A 15,366-nucleotide genomic window follows, 5' to 3' on the forward strand; every position below is an offset into this window, starting at 1 on the left:
TGTAAATTGAGTATCTCAGGGTTTAGGACTGTTGGATATTTTTCATTATCATCTCACCTTTTTATAGTTGAAATATTTGCCAGGCTCAGCAACAATGAAAAGAAAAGTTGCAGCTATAAGCACAGATAAACAATCCATGGCTAGAACCCTTTCAATGTTCTCTTAACAGACCTTTTTCACACCAGCCATTTTGACATGAAATAGGGTCAGCACAGGTGTGTCCAATGATACTAATTAAGGATGTGTACCATTTATTACAGCAGCACCGTGTCTCTGTTTGACCTGGAATGGAACTGAACCTTAATTAGTATCATTGGTAACGCCTGCGTTGACCCTACTATTTCATGTCAAAATAGCTGCTGTGTGTCTTTTTGCCTCCCATTTTTCTGTAACAACCACAGAGCCGCTCACACAAACTCTTTCCAAGCAAAAGGTTTTATTGATCCACAACGATCAGAACCAGAACATTCTGTGACATCACTGAACACGACAGCAATGTTTTCATGTTTTTCATCACTGTGCAAATGAACAACACCGAAACCTTTGAAAACAAAGGGCATGTCTCAACGACACAGTAATGGCACAAAGACATTTTCTCAGATGCAACAAATGTGGTGGCTCACAATGGAGGAATGTTTGATTATTTCAAAGGCACTTTCTGCCTCATACACTTTTGCCAGCACACATTTTTGAACAGAAAACGTGTAAAATAATGGTCGCCTGTAAAGCAGCCGGGTGTCTGGCAGATTACGAAGTTACTGTTCTAGTTTATTGGTTTTATTCCTCTGAAATGTGTACAGTACAGAAAGAACAGATCAATAAATAATTGAACAAAAAAAAGAGCATTCATGAACTGGATGTCTGCTGACAACATTAAATAATATGGCTAATATCCAGTATGTTATTTTTTCAAATAAAACCAGAACAGTGGGTATGTTTCCCACTGTTTTCACCTAAAAAAAACTCTTACCATGTCCACGAAAGGGTTTCAGTTTCCTGCTGCCCCCCAAAAACATCACTCCCTGTAGATTATATCTCCATTTTATGAATTTTTATCCAAACTTTGGCTGTACATCGCATACAGTGGCCTCATTAGGAACACAAGATGAACCGAACTGATTGCTTATGTGTCACCGTTTACTTCATACAGTGGCCTTCGAAGAGGACTAAAAAATTGCTTTGGCAATAAAAACAGAAAATTATTACTTTTGCTCAGCTCTGAATATATCATGAAAACAAATCTTGAAGCATGTTGCGTAGAAGCGCGTCATCATTGAATGAGCTATTCCTTGCACAGCTAGGGAGCTGCATTCTTATTTATACATTCATCAGACCTAGGCAATGTTCAGCTGCTGTGTTTGCAGATATATTTTAATTCACCTTTCCTCTAAAGTCAGTTTTAGCCAGCTCTAATCCCTACCGCACAGCTAAAAGCACGCAGGCTCTATGTAATGATAGTGTCCAAGTTGGATATAAACTGACCCAGGATCCGTGAGTTGCCATTGATCTGTTTGCATATAAGTGCCAGGTGGCTGGCACAGGCAGCAGTGTGGATGGATGGTAAATGAGTTTTGATATCCCTGTGAAATGTGTATTAATAGACGTTGGGGCTTTCAGCAAAAGTTGCCAATTTTTTAGGATTATTCCCTAAAATGCACACTCAGACATTCACACTCTTCATCAGTACCCTCAAAGTTTTCGTTATAGCAAACGATAAACCGCTCTATTAGAAACGTCGCACAAAATGTTTACACTGTACAACTATCATGTTTGGTGCAGCTGTACATCACAGGTATTATGGTTCTTCTGGTTGAATCTGATGGCTATTTGTCGATCCACACTCTTGTTACCGTCTCGACATGCCCCATCAGAGAATGAATCATGTTTGAGGTCGCACAAATAAAACTGCGTGATTGGATGACGTTCTATGAGTCACAATTCTCTTCCTGCTTCACACAAGCTCATCCAACACTTCCAGTTTTATGAGCGCACGTCATGAGTGGCCACAGACTGGTGCAACAACAGGACTGGAACATGGGTAAAAATATTGGGATAGTTGGCCCGTTGCTACACCCGTGGTGTCTGAGGGAGGGGTGGGTACTTGTCGTATTGCCATGATGATAAAATGTCCGTCATTATACACTTTGAACAGCAGTCTTCACATGTCCGAGACCTCAGACTCCTCGGGTTCTGGGTCCTTCAAGGCATCATTTGTCACAGTAACCAAGTTGGCATTTGAACGTGTGTCCATGGCAGAGTGCATTATGGGTAGCCATACATCATCCATGTTTGGCATCACAAATATTTTCTGCGGGAGGAGCACAGTAACAAACAAAGAAATTGTAATTTCAACTAAAACAGAGCAGAAACTACTGCTTATTATGTTATGTAACTAAAATATATGAGAATATATGTGTTAACAAAAACTGCAGCAAAAAGACGTGAAATACATCATCCAATGTGTATCCAACCCTGCTCTGTTATGTCTTAAAAGCAGTGAGGCCCAAATTTGGCATTTGTTGAAAGCCAGATGTACACACTCACTCACAAATGACAACAGTGTGCTCTGCAGCGCTGTATTTTACTGGAGGTATGGTTGACGGGGGAGGTGGTGGTACATAATAATAACCCCCTAGTGGAGTCAGGCAGGGATAAATGTAGATGTGTGGTAGACCTGACATGGACACAGTAGTTTTCAGGTGTGCCTCAGGGTGGTTATCTAGCAGCAGGCGTATCATTACCTTGGATATATATACGAAGGGAGGGAAAGCCACAGGCACACTGCTTTGAAGTACATGTAGGTCGCCAGCCATAAATGAATCCTCTTTTATTACCTAAAATCTCCCTGAAACATCTCTTTGTCCTTCAGAAAAACTTTTAGTCTCTCATTCAGGCCAACAGAGGTCAAGCATGATGGAGTTATGTATATTAACCATGTAAATAAATTGTATTTATGACTAAACATCTGCATGCACAGTTTCCATTTTTTCTTGTTGTATACCTGGAACTCCTGGTCCAGTTTCTTCTCAATCCAGTCAGTCACGTGAACTAAAGTGACCTCCCTCTCGCCCAGTTTAGGCCGCGCTTTCAGCTCTAGGTGAGGCGGACTCCGGAAACCGTACCTGACAGCCAAGAGAAAACATTAACGGTTAAAAATTACCACCTGCATGAAAAGGCATATTTTGTCTATTTGACTAAATTCAATACATTTAATATATTTTACAACATAAGGAACTTTGGTAAAGAAATATGCTACACAAATTTAGATCACGATGCTGCTGTAGATCAGTAGGTCCCAACCTTTGTGGCTTGTGAACCCTTAAAATGAGGCTAGAGAGCATCAGTGTATTTCTATTGGTTTAGAGTGATTTTGCCTTCTAGGATTGTTTCATTTGACGGATTTTATAGGCCTGAAGAGATGAAAGTATTCGGTGTTCACTAAAAAACGATCGTCCTGCTGTTGGCTCAATGAATTTAGTGCCAAAGGGAAGAACCAGAGAAATATACGTAATTTTGCATAAGTTTTCTTTGTTTATTCTTTTAATCATCTAGCAAGCACTCAGGTTGTGAATCACTACTGTAGATGCTGGTGAAGGCAATTATTATATATTCATTATAGTTAAGCACTGTATGTACTTAAGGATTTAAAATCTAAGTCTTTATAGAATATATATATATATATATATATATATATATATATCTATATCTTATATATATATATATATATACACCTCTGTGCCTTCATTTATTATTGTTTCACTGTACGTATTTGCCCAGCAGAGGGTGCTGAGTTATATTCTTAAAGCCAGGACTACATCCTACAGTCTACAGTCAATGCACTCCCCCCTGGAAGTGAACGTACCATATCCTGTCTGTGGGGGGAGGTGGGATGTTGACAGCCAGTGTCCCGCGGCACTCTTGCACCTCCACGGTGAGCACCAGGGGCGTGTTGGACACCTCCTCCATCTTTTTCTTGATGAACTCTGTCTCTGTGGCCTTCTGGAAGTACTTCGACTTGGCTATCTTGTCCACAAAGCGCATGATCTTGCTGGGCCTGTGGCCTCCCACATAGCTACATGAGCAGAGGATAGAAACGCACAAGGAGGAGAAGGAGGAGGGGAGGCAAGGAGTGAGTCAGGTTCATCATTTATTCATAACAGCATCTCTTGGTACTCAGCACCCACGATGGAGGGGAGTGTCCGGGTGGCGGGTGCTACATTAAATCAGCAGCGAGCTTTCAAACATGTGGGACTGAGTGGGTGGGTGGACTGAAAGGGCAGAACATTATGCTTCAGCACATCAGTGTGAATCTGTTTCTGCACATTTTCAATTCAGATACGCAATGATACTGTTGTGAAGAGACTCACCCCTCGCCTCCAGGAGGAATGGCTTTGTCACTGAGGAGTTCTGGGGGATCCTCCTCATCTGATGAGCCAGCACTAGACGATTCCTCATCGCTGTCTGCCAGACAGTATGTCCGTGGCCTGGGCCTGTCACACACACACACACACATAAACACACTCACTGCTGCAAAGTCAGGATCTAATGGCTTTGCAAAGAACCATTAACAATTTAAACTAAATCCCATTAAATGCATCCCTACTGATATAAATCACAGGAAATGAATCTTCAATGATTCACTCAAGAGACTATAATCCAGAAGAAAATATATTGTTTCAGTGGCAGGCATCCATTCCCAAACTCACCAGTCATTGGAAAAATCCACAGTGGTAAGCGTCCAGAGAGAGGATTAGTATATTAAGAGAAGGGAGGAAGAGCCAACAGAGAAAGGGTAGGAGTTGTGAAAAAACAAAATGTGACAACTTATACTGTTCTAAATGCAAATCTACCCAATTAACATCCAGTTAAGAGCTGTTTGTTTAGCAGACACGTTTAAAACTTCTACTTTGGCCGGTTTAGGACAAGCTGTGAAAGATCACTATCAAAAACATGTAAGGCTCAGCTCCATAAGCTTCATTACAAACTGTAAAAGAGGAAATTACTAGATGTAATTGAAAGCCTCACCACTCTTTCCCGTGCTCTCCGAGCCCCTCGCCCTCTTTCCCAAGACGTGCCAGGTTCATCTTGGTCTCCAGGGTCATGAGGAAGGAGCCCGTGTAGGAGACCTCCAGATCAAACCACAGACCTGGACACAGACATATTACGTTTAAATATTAAAAGCATGCTACTTTACATCCCCAACAAAAGCACAGCAGATATTTCTATGAATAAACAAGAACCTCCTGCTTTGTGTCTAATTGCTTGTGAGGCCCCCTGCAGGAAGATCCTCTTGCAAACAGTGAAAAGGTCAGCAACTTCATCAGAACACTTCCTGTTTACATATCACACTTCTCAGAGGGGGTTGCAAATCAGATTTCGATCCCCCTGCTGTGTGCTCATTGAATCCTAACTCCTGCAACTGATAAGGGCCATTTATTAATCATCTACCTTGCTCCTTCCTCCTCTTCATTTTCCACTCTCCATAAACGCTCATTGATTTGTATGTGTGTGGCAGGCAGCAGTGTCAAAGAGAAACTAAATGACACCATTAAGTCAGAGCATGTTAGACACTGTCTCATAGTCTCTGTCTAGAATAAGACACGCAGGAGAGAGGGAGAGAGTCTGGAGTGCCTGATTAAATTTGGAGGAGTCAATATATGTATCTGCACCCCTGAAATAAGCATGTGTTTGTCTACATACAACTGTGAATGTTATATGAATAGAAGATATTCTCTTGAGTCTTGGTTACTGTAATATATATATCTAACTTGCCTGGACATTATATCCACTGTAATGCCATTCTAGTGGTGCTGTTCGAACATACATTTTGTACAGACATTCACCCCAAAAGGATAAATGTTAAAGCCTGTTGACATTTTTATTTTTTTTGGCACTCTGATCAAGTTAATGTCAGTTTGTCAAATGCCAGCAAAACTAGTGACAATCCTGTCGTCCTCAGCTGTACTGTACTGCTAATTGGTTTGCTAACATAATCATGTAATTTATGTATTTACACATGGGCGACAAATTAAAGGAAATAATTAAATAAACAAGTTAAGAAACATAATCAAGGCAGATGCTTCGACATGTGTACTGCACGGTACAATTAAGTGATTAACATCCAATCATGCTCTGTGGCACGTAGCCCAGTTGATTCTGATTATGTACCAAGTGAGTGTTCATTGTTGGATGGCAGGAGCTCCTGTGACAAAGATATCAGTACACAGAGTTAGAAGTTGTGGGCAGTAGGCACACAATTGATGACTATGATGTTTGTGCATTAGTGCGACGTATGGAAAACCAGAAGAGCAACTCTTCTTCCGATGACAGAGGATGACGATGCAGGATGTGATCAGACTATCAGCAAGAACAGTCAGAACTCCTCATTATAGAGATGGATGCATTTTTATAGTGGTGGGAAAAAAAACCCCATCAGCACTGGTTTATAGAGCTGTGGAAATAATATACGGTGAGATGAGTCATCATTCACCATATTCTCCACAAATGGACAAACTTTATCTTATGATGAAACATCCCTGTCCCTGACCCCAACCATAGAGCATGAGGGGTAACTAAATGGCTTGATGAGTATAAAAATGATGTGAATCATATGTCATGGCCTTCACAGCGCCATGCGGCTCTTCACAAACCCGTGGGTGACGTCACAGATACAACGTCCATATTTATACTGTCTATGTCTGATACAAGCTACAAAGTACCTTGATTCTGACACTATCCTCTGGCTATATATTATATCTACTTCACTGTGTGACTTTAGACTTTGTCTTTTATTTGTATGTCTCATCTTATTGATAGTCGAATTAATAGTCATTCTAGACATGGTCACATTACCACTGTCAAGCCACTGAATAAATATATATATATATATATCTCTATTAATTAAATATCTTTTTAATTAAGTCAGTGTCAAGCTCTACTCGACACAAGCTTGTGTGCACTTAGTAGTTCTTGGAGCAAAGTATAAACATTGTGAATCAAATCATGTCTTCACAGTCAGGGAGCACTTTCACTCTCACTCTTATCATCATCACAGGAGAAGAGAAATGCAGACACGATATGAAATTAGGTGTTGCTATCAAAGAAAAAGCATCCTGTTTTGTTTGCGCAGGTTTACAGTGCAGCACTTCTAGCGATGCCATTCCCCCGGGACTAATTATGTGCTAGGATCAACTGATGATGCATTGTGAGTATATTTCTGTGGGTGTACAGGTCCAGACAGAACGCATTAATGAGCATTGCAGACTCGGCCGTGGAAATGTGGCTGACAGGAGAATGACTCATGACTGGCTCCTTCAAATGAATAGCAAAAGGTATTACATTGTCAGTGCTCTTATATTTCTCGAGGCAAAAATCAAATTAGACCATTTTTGGACAAACACTGAATTTTAAATTAAATATTCTTAAAACACCACTAATGATTGAAACGCACCTCCCACAACCTGTTCCCTTCTTAAGCTCCTCTTTTCTCATTTTCTCTCCAAACCAGCCACCTCAGTTGGGATTAACATGCCCCACATCTCTGTATTGCCTCTGTGTGTCAAACCAGTCCCTCTGCTGTAACTCAAGGCAGGCGGCAGGCCCGGTGAGTCAGTGTTTCAGTAATGGATGAGGGGGACCCAAGACGTAAAGTTTAATTACTGTGGCTTAATAGAGCGAGGTGCGCAGAGGGGCTGGACTCCACAGGCAAGAGGGAGAGAGGGTTGAAAGAAAGGGGAAATGTCTTAATCTAAAGAGAAGAAGAGCAAAGGGATGATGGAGGAATGGTAGGGAAGAGAGCTGAAAGAGATGGATGTATTGAAGGGAAAAGAAAAGTGAGGGCATGTCTCACTATTCTGTCAAAAAGGCAGAAAGGAGAACTAATAAACAGACCTGAGTTATGATGAAAGATGGAGGAGAGCAGAGGAAGGGGAAGACAATAAATCTTTATTGTAGCACGCCATCGAGGAGACTGTGTGAAAAACATGACTAGTGTAGCTTTTCTTCCTACCTTGGTGATCCACAGAGGGTGAGGAGGCATGGAGGATCTTAGGAATGGAAAAGCCCATGTCGAGCTCCGTCAGAGTCAGCTCATTCATAACATACGGCAGCTGGAACACAGAAGACACTTTTAAATAAGATTAAGCCCTCACAGCTGATACACAAAATTATCTCCTGAAATTATCACATGTTCTGATTTGTTGGTTATAGTGTGTGTATATATATATATATATATATATATATATTTGTGCAAGCTAGTACCAGTACCCACCCTGATCTTACTCAGCTTCATTTGGATCTTTTTGGAGACTACGTTGGCCCAGTACTTCTCTCCCAGGAAGTCCCAGAATATTCTTCCAATAAAAGCATTGAGCCAGGCCTCAGGCTCCACAGTGTCCTCTGAACTCCTGCGTATCTAAATGACACACACAAACACACAGGTATGTACAGTAGCTTAAATCATATATAACATAAAATTACAAGTACAATAACATATCATATAATATATCAAGCCTAGGTTTGAACCTCTCTCTACTTCCATAGCCAGAAAAAGGGGGCCAGGCGGCACATGCTAGTTTGTTGGGACCTTTTTGACCTTCCTGGTACCAATTCACAATATAAACTTTAATAATTACAACTACATTTTGACACCCCTCTACATGCCATGGCCACAAGATTAAAGGTACTCTTTGGAGACAAAAGGTGTGGTTATCTTACCTGGATAAGAAAAAAATGCTGTGTAAGTTAGCCCAGAAAAAAGCAAAAAGTTATAGCAATAGTTATATGTCTTCTCTTACAAAAAATGAATGACACCCCTCCATGGCATTGCTTTCTTAGAATGGGGACATAGCATGTTTGTTGACAATACGATCGCAGAGTGGAGATATCAAGGATACTTATTAATACTAAGTGTGAACACAGAGGCCATATAACAGATCAAGTGTTAAAACAAGCTGTTCGTTTCTTCTCCTTTCTTGACTTGACAAGTTTCATATGTGCTTCACAACCAGCAGAATAGTAATACAAACCAAAGATAGACAATTTGTTGCTCTCCACAGTTTTAGTGCAATACTGTCTCTATAAAATGTGCAACTTATCAAATTACCAACAACCAAGTGACAGTACCAGGGGTCCTTCTGTCTCCTACCTTTTTGGTAGCTTTAGGGCTGCTCTCTGGGCTGTGTCCAGGGCTGTCAGTGGCAGTTGGGCTTTTCGGTGGTGCCTGGGGGTTAACATATTTGGCCATGAAGATATTATAGTCCAACAGCATCTTCTGCTTTATCCCTCCAGTAGAGCCACAGGAGAGAGCAGAGGAGGTCTCTCTGTTGCGTAACTGAGACAGCTCCTCCAGGCTCCCCCGGCTGCTGCTCCTGCTGTCAGCCTCCAGGCCTCCAGCAGATTGGGTGCTGCTACTGCGGCTGTGGGAGGGCAAGAAGGCTAAAAGTGGAGGAGAAGGAGGAGGACAGGGATGAGGAGTGAGGGGAGGTTAATGTGATACAATTATGCATCTACAAATATTTAATATTTCCAATGCACGCATAGACCAGTTAGCATCTATTTTGTATTAATTTCACACATCATGCTACACCAGATGACACACTGCATCATCTCTCTGACTCATAGTAGCACTGAAATAGTCATTTTCAACATAATTGCTAAGTATATCCACAAACAGCTTGATATTTAAATCATCTTTCCAGTAATCCTGTTCACTCTGCACCGCCTTTATTACTGGGCCCACACAGTGCTACTGTTTTCCTTTGAATTGGGCCTTATCCTTGCCGGCTTATATCCTACAGTGGGGACCAATGCTTTAATATGCTGCTTCTCTGTGCATGTAATCCCGCTGACCCATTCACACTCATCTGTTCACTCAGTTGAGGGGATTGGTAGTCCCTAAGCTGGGGTCTTATGCACAAATCTGAAGGCTGTGCAGTTACATACTCAAAAGAATGGCTGGTCTGACTGTGGAAAAGTCAGAGAATAAAGTATGTGCATAGAAAGAGTGAGAGAGATAAAGCCATATGGCTGTTTGCATTGTTTTTTGATACTGTACTTCAGTCTGAAACTCACCACTCTTGCAGATGCCAGGCAGACTGCCACTTCTCCCTTCCGACTTCATCCGGGACGCTAGAAGAAATCTCCGGAACCACTCTTCCTTTTCCCGACCCGTCCTCCCAAACAGGTAGATTGTCAGGTCGCCCCCTCCAGAGGCTGGTCTTTTGGGTTCCTCTGCAGATGCTGATACTTCAACCTTCTCACATTTGTCCGTTCTCTCTAGCTTCTCACACAGCCCTGTTAATTTGTCCTCCCCAGCCTCGGGCTTCTCTCCCTGGGCCTTGGACATGAAGTCCTCCTGCTTGGCCAGCTCAATGCAAATGGGGTACTTCTTATTCCAAACTCTCTTCCTAGCCAAGCTTTGGGGCACCAGCTGGATCTATGGGGGCATGTAGACCGAGTTCATAATCAAATTCATGAAGATGTTGTTGTTTTTGCAGTAGAATTCACACATTGAAATGAGGACAAAAAAAATGACGTCCAACAATAGAGCACATTGAAACTACAAATAGTATGTGTCAGACTTGCCCCAGGGCGTGAGTGGCAGTAAATGGGGCCTTGAAACGTTTCGAAAACAGAAAACAAAAAAAGAACAAGCAGGCAGGATACAAGTGCAAATGACTCATCTATTATGTATTTATATCTAACCCGAAGCTCAATTTGTCTTTGACAAGCAATGTAAGAGCATGTCCTTTGTTGTTTTAATGATGAAAGTAGCTGGCACTGGCCATTTTTCAGTGTTGTACTGTATGCTGAAATGGTACGTGCTATTTTATTCACATTAATTTGTGCAGAAATTCTTGCTCCAGCCTAACACAGATAATAACATTTTTAAAATATTAGCATTGCAGTGTGTAGCCATGTGGTATTATGGTGTGGAGGAGGTATCAGATCTCAGAATACAGGTAACATTCAAGACGGACTAAACATTCACAATAATGATGGTGAAATGACACTTTAGAAGCCAGGACTAGGGTAGCTGCATGATGAGGACAATGACAATGACCCCTTTGCTCGATGATACACTGACTTGATAATGTCTTCTGTCTTTGGAGATAAAAAAAACAATTGAGTCAGCACCCTACTACAGGGCCATTGACCTGTGATATCCACCCCAGTATGTGAGTCTGAGTGGCTTTGTCACTGAACATGACCTATTAGCAAGCATGCACTCAGGCAAAGGCAAATATGAGAGGACGTGTGCTTAATGTCACTATCTGTTAAACACACAAATACACACACACACACACACACACACACACACACACTTAACGCATTCATGCCCCGCTCATTTTGTCCTTCTCTCACACACACTCGTATTTCACAACCAGGCACAGAAACACATGACAAAGCAATTCGGCATCTCGCCTCCATCTACCCACGTACACTCACAGCCACCCCACCTTGCTGTCAGTCAGGTCATAGATCTTCTGGCTGATGTAAGTGACGTCAGGTTTAGGTTCGTTGTGTGTGGCACGGCGGGAGATGTTACGGTTAGGCTTGGACAGACGCAGGACAGAGCCCTCTAGACGAACATAAACAGAGTGGGTCAGGGTGGCGTGGTACATCTCCGGGTCGTAGCTGTGGATTTCATTCATCCAGCCCTGAGAGATTGAGGGGATGAAGAGGGGAAGAGTTTTAATTGACAGTGACAATTTATCCTCAGAGCACACATCAGACTCCTAGTCAAAGTACTCACTAGTTGAGTTTCCATGCAGTTACTGATAAGTAAATAGTTTACTTTATAGCTATCATGTTCACCCTTGTACCACAATTTTATGTTTGAACATTCCTCCATCAAATGCTTATTTGTGCAGCTGTTTGAGAGATGACCGAAGATCCTTTAACCTGTCTGCGAAGATTCAAAGTCATTGAGGTCAAAAGGACATCTCAAAAAAGTGAAAGGGAAAGGCAGGTCAGTTGACATGAAAGAAAACTGAATTTGCTGTTGATCTTTTGCAACTTACATGTTTCATTAGTTAATGTGGAGTCCGAACAATACTGTGTTCGTTTGAGGCTGACACTGATTAAAAAGTGATTAGAAACTGACAACTGTATATTGTGAGCAAATTTGATTAATAAAGAAAAATGTAACTTAAAAGTTCTCCCTGGCAAACAAACATTTGCTTTCTTGTTCTTGTGTTTCTTTGTCTTTTTTTTAATCGGCCAACATATATGCCAATAACAAATGTGTCCGCAACTACCAAACATCACATTGTATTGACTGTCTCTACTTGAATTAATGTGTAAGGATAGAATCATTTTTATTTGCCAAGTGTTGTCATCAATAGACATCATTCGCTGCAGTATGTCCTACAATAATAATCATATCAAGCATGTTTTTCAAAACAAAATTCTCTCCCAGAGGTGCTATGCTGCAAAGTTCATACGACACAACATAAAATAAAGTAGGGCATCTGAAACACTGAGTCTTTGCTGATGCATCCCCAGTGCTGTTGCCCTGCATTTGTTTGCTCTTGGGTCTATCGTTTATGTATCATGTTTTGCAGAACCACAGAGCTCCTCTTTTGGAACAGTTGTGCCCTCTAGCCATAAGGCTCTCCTGTGCAACAGCTTGGTACCCACTAAGGAGCACACACACATACAAGTACACATGCTTACATAATCCTAAACTATTAAACATTTCTCTTCTACGAGAGCTCCTCTGAGCTTCACTGAGGGAAGTTAACTGAGAACAGGGGGGAAATGTGGTGGTTCAAAGCTAAACTGTAGCCGTCACTGGAGAAAAGGCGTAAGATAACCCCAATATGTTGCTGCTGCTCCTCATGAGGTTGTATTGAGTTTAATTCTCACCCAAACTTCCATCTTATCAGTCCCAATAAAGGATCTGAGAACAAAGCTAATTTATTTGAAACAACTGGAAAACTTGGACTGATTTCTCCAAGGCACAGTGTAACCTGTAAGGTTAAATACATTTGCTCTTGGCAATACACAACAAGGTATTTTTGCACACTTCCATTACTACCAACAATGTGTAAATCTGCACAAAACAGCTTAAGAGCTTTTGGTAGTCCTCGAGCCAGTAAAGCAAAATCTTCTGTTAAAAAAGTCAAGGTCTTTCAGAGCAAGAATGAAAGTCTACATGGAGTTGGGATACATTTAAAATTCTACAGGCACTGGCCCAAACTTGGCCATCCATAGTGTGCTTTGTCTCACCTTGAAGATTCCTGGTTCTTTGATATCCAGCTGGGCCACATTCCAGTTCTCTGTCCTTCTCTTCCCGCTTCTTGACGAGGAGTGTCGAGGAGAGGACAGCCAAAGAACCAGCAAGGCCAACATGAACCCAGCCACTATCCCATGCACTACCGCACAGACATATGGTGGCACTGGAAGGATTACATACAAGTACACCAACTGTGTTAGGAAGATGAGGCCAATCACAGGCACAGTTTCCAACTCCTCCTCCACTTTCTCCTCCTCCTCTGTGTCAAGTTCACTACACAACCCAGTGCTACCAGTATGGGGCTGCCGGGACTCTGGGCGATCCCCATCTGGTGTTTCTGTATCAGTACATAACTCAAAGTCTTCACTGTACAGTTCACAGAAGTCCTCGTCTTCTTGTCGAGCTACCAGGGCTGACATAGAGCAGCGGCCCAGGGTGAGAGAGGGACTCTTGGGGAAAGTGGTTGAGGAGGCCTGGGCGAGGGCTGGGGCTGGTGTCAGTGATGGAAAGGAGAAAAAAACAGAGTCAGGGCCCCTGCCTGTGGGTGTTTCTTCCTCTTCTTCCCCTTCTGCTCCTTCCTCCTCCTTGATGCTATAGTTGTTGTTACCTTCTGTGTGTCCGTTTACTGCCGCCACCCCACTGAGCTCTGATGCACTGGAGGACAGCGATTTGGCACGATGAGTGGCACTTCCAACAGCTCCCATGCCAGACTCATCCCCCATGATCTTACTAAAAAGCTGCAGGGGGTCTGACATCACCTCTGACAACCGTCGCTTGGTATCTTCTATCCTGGCCTCCACCTCTTGGACCTTGAAGAAAGACCTACCATCTGGGGACATAATGGGGGAAGAGGGCGCTGTTTTGGAGTCCCCACCTGAGTGAGTGACAATGACGGGGCAGGAGGATAAGCGAGGCTGGGAAAACTGTTTGAAGAGCTGCATGTTGCGAGGTGGAGGCCGCTGGGATGGCTGTTGCTGTTGCTGATGAGGGGGGTGATGAAGATAGTGATGAAGTGGCCCTTCCTGATGTTCAGCCTTTGAAGTGTCTGTAGAAAGAGACTTGACAAAAGATTTCATTAAGTGACGGTGGCGTGCATGCGATGGTGCAACAGCGGTAGGCGCAGGAGTGGTTTCTCGAGACTCAACGTCATTGGACAAAGACCTGACCAAGCTGAGGAAAGGTTTGGAGGAGGGCAGCGCTGCAGACTTACAAGGGGAGGAGGAGCTGGAGCTCGTGGCTGGTGGGGCTGATGGTCGGTCAGAGGGCCAAGACGAGCTGGCAGGAGGGTTGGAGCTTAGGTGGGGGTGGGTGGAGGTGGGGATAATAGTCATGGCTGGAGAGTGTGTATGTGGGTGAGAGTCTGAGGGCTCCACAGATAAAGTGGTGGAGGAAACAGGGAGTACAGCAGCTCCTGAAACGGTCTCCAGACCAGCACATTCAAACAGCAGCTCCTCTTTTGCCTCCAAGGCCGTGGCCACAGACTGTTCATCAGCACCTGAAGCTTCTAGACCTTGCAGTCCCTCTGCACCATCAAGCCCAGATTTAGCTCCTGCAGATCCGACAGATAACCCATAGAGCTCCTCTTCCTCGTCGTCTTCCTCCTTCCCCAGAGCGGAGAAGTGGATGGTGATGGTGTCACGAGAGAGGGAGCGCTGCACCTGCAGCTTCGGTCCAGGGGCGTGACGAGGGGGAGGAGTGTCAGCATGCTGGCCACTTCCCCTGCTGCTGCTGCCCTGACTGCTCATCACCACCCTGCACAGGGCTCACAGCCTGGCAAGGTCAAACAGAGACAGAAGCAGCAGACAGTTAATAACCACAGCAACACTGAAACATTGGCGCAAGCAAGGAAGGAGGTTGGGAAATTGCGGTGCAAATTGGCAACATGATTAAAAAACTTTGGAGATCCCCACATGCTCTCAATGCACACACACAGACACAGGACAGAAGAGAATGGCCTCACAGCTGTTAATACATCCTTATGTGAGTAGACTGGACAGGTATGGGTTAGCCCTCATTATGCGAGGCTGTAGCTGACAGAATCTCTCTCTCAGGTCTGGTCTCTCTCTGTCTTACCAGAATCCTGCTCACTAACTCACCCCCACTACAGCAACATGATTAATGTGTAA

The 15,366-nt window shown here is 43.2% G+C and overlaps 1 protein-coding gene across 2 annotated transcripts in view; it reads right to left on the reverse strand.

Annotated features, from left to right (window-relative positions):
• Nucleotides 1-416: 416 nt before the first annotated feature.
• Nucleotides 417-15,366, reverse strand: part of tex2 (testis expressed 2) — a 29,192-nt gene continuing 14,242 nt past the window's right edge. The window contains exons 3-13 of one of the 2 annotated variants that reach the window (XM_010730673.3): nt 13,234-15,010; nt 11,460-11,660; nt 10,072-10,435; nt 9,146-9,435; nt 8,270-8,413; nt 8,009-8,108; nt 5,026-5,146; nt 4,368-4,484; nt 3,863-4,072; nt 3,002-3,122; nt 417-2,308 (exon numbers count right to left, since the gene is read on the reverse strand). In XM_010730673.3, the coding sequence (XP_010728975.3) occupies nt 2,159-2,308; nt 3,002-3,122; nt 3,863-4,072; nt 4,368-4,484; nt 5,026-5,146; nt 8,009-8,108; nt 8,270-8,413; nt 9,146-9,435; nt 10,072-10,435; nt 11,460-11,660; nt 13,234-14,985 (3,570 nt within the window). In that variant the 5' untranslated portion in view covers nt 14,986-15,010 and the 3' untranslated portion in view covers nt 417-2,158. Of the gene's footprint in view, nt 2,309-3,001; nt 3,123-3,862; nt 4,073-4,367; nt 4,491-5,025; nt 5,147-8,008; nt 8,109-8,269; nt 8,414-9,145; nt 9,436-10,071; nt 10,436-11,459; nt 11,661-13,233; nt 15,011-15,366 lie in introns of both variants that reach the window. The other variant, XM_010730672.3, reaches the window with a different exon arrangement.

The sequence above is a fragment of the Larimichthys crocea genome, chromosome XII, assembly GCF_000972845.2.
Source record: "Larimichthys crocea isolate SSNF chromosome XII, L_crocea_2.0, whole genome shotgun sequence".
NCBI classification, from domain to species: domain Eukaryota; kingdom Metazoa; phylum Chordata; class Actinopteri; family Sciaenidae; genus Larimichthys; species Larimichthys crocea.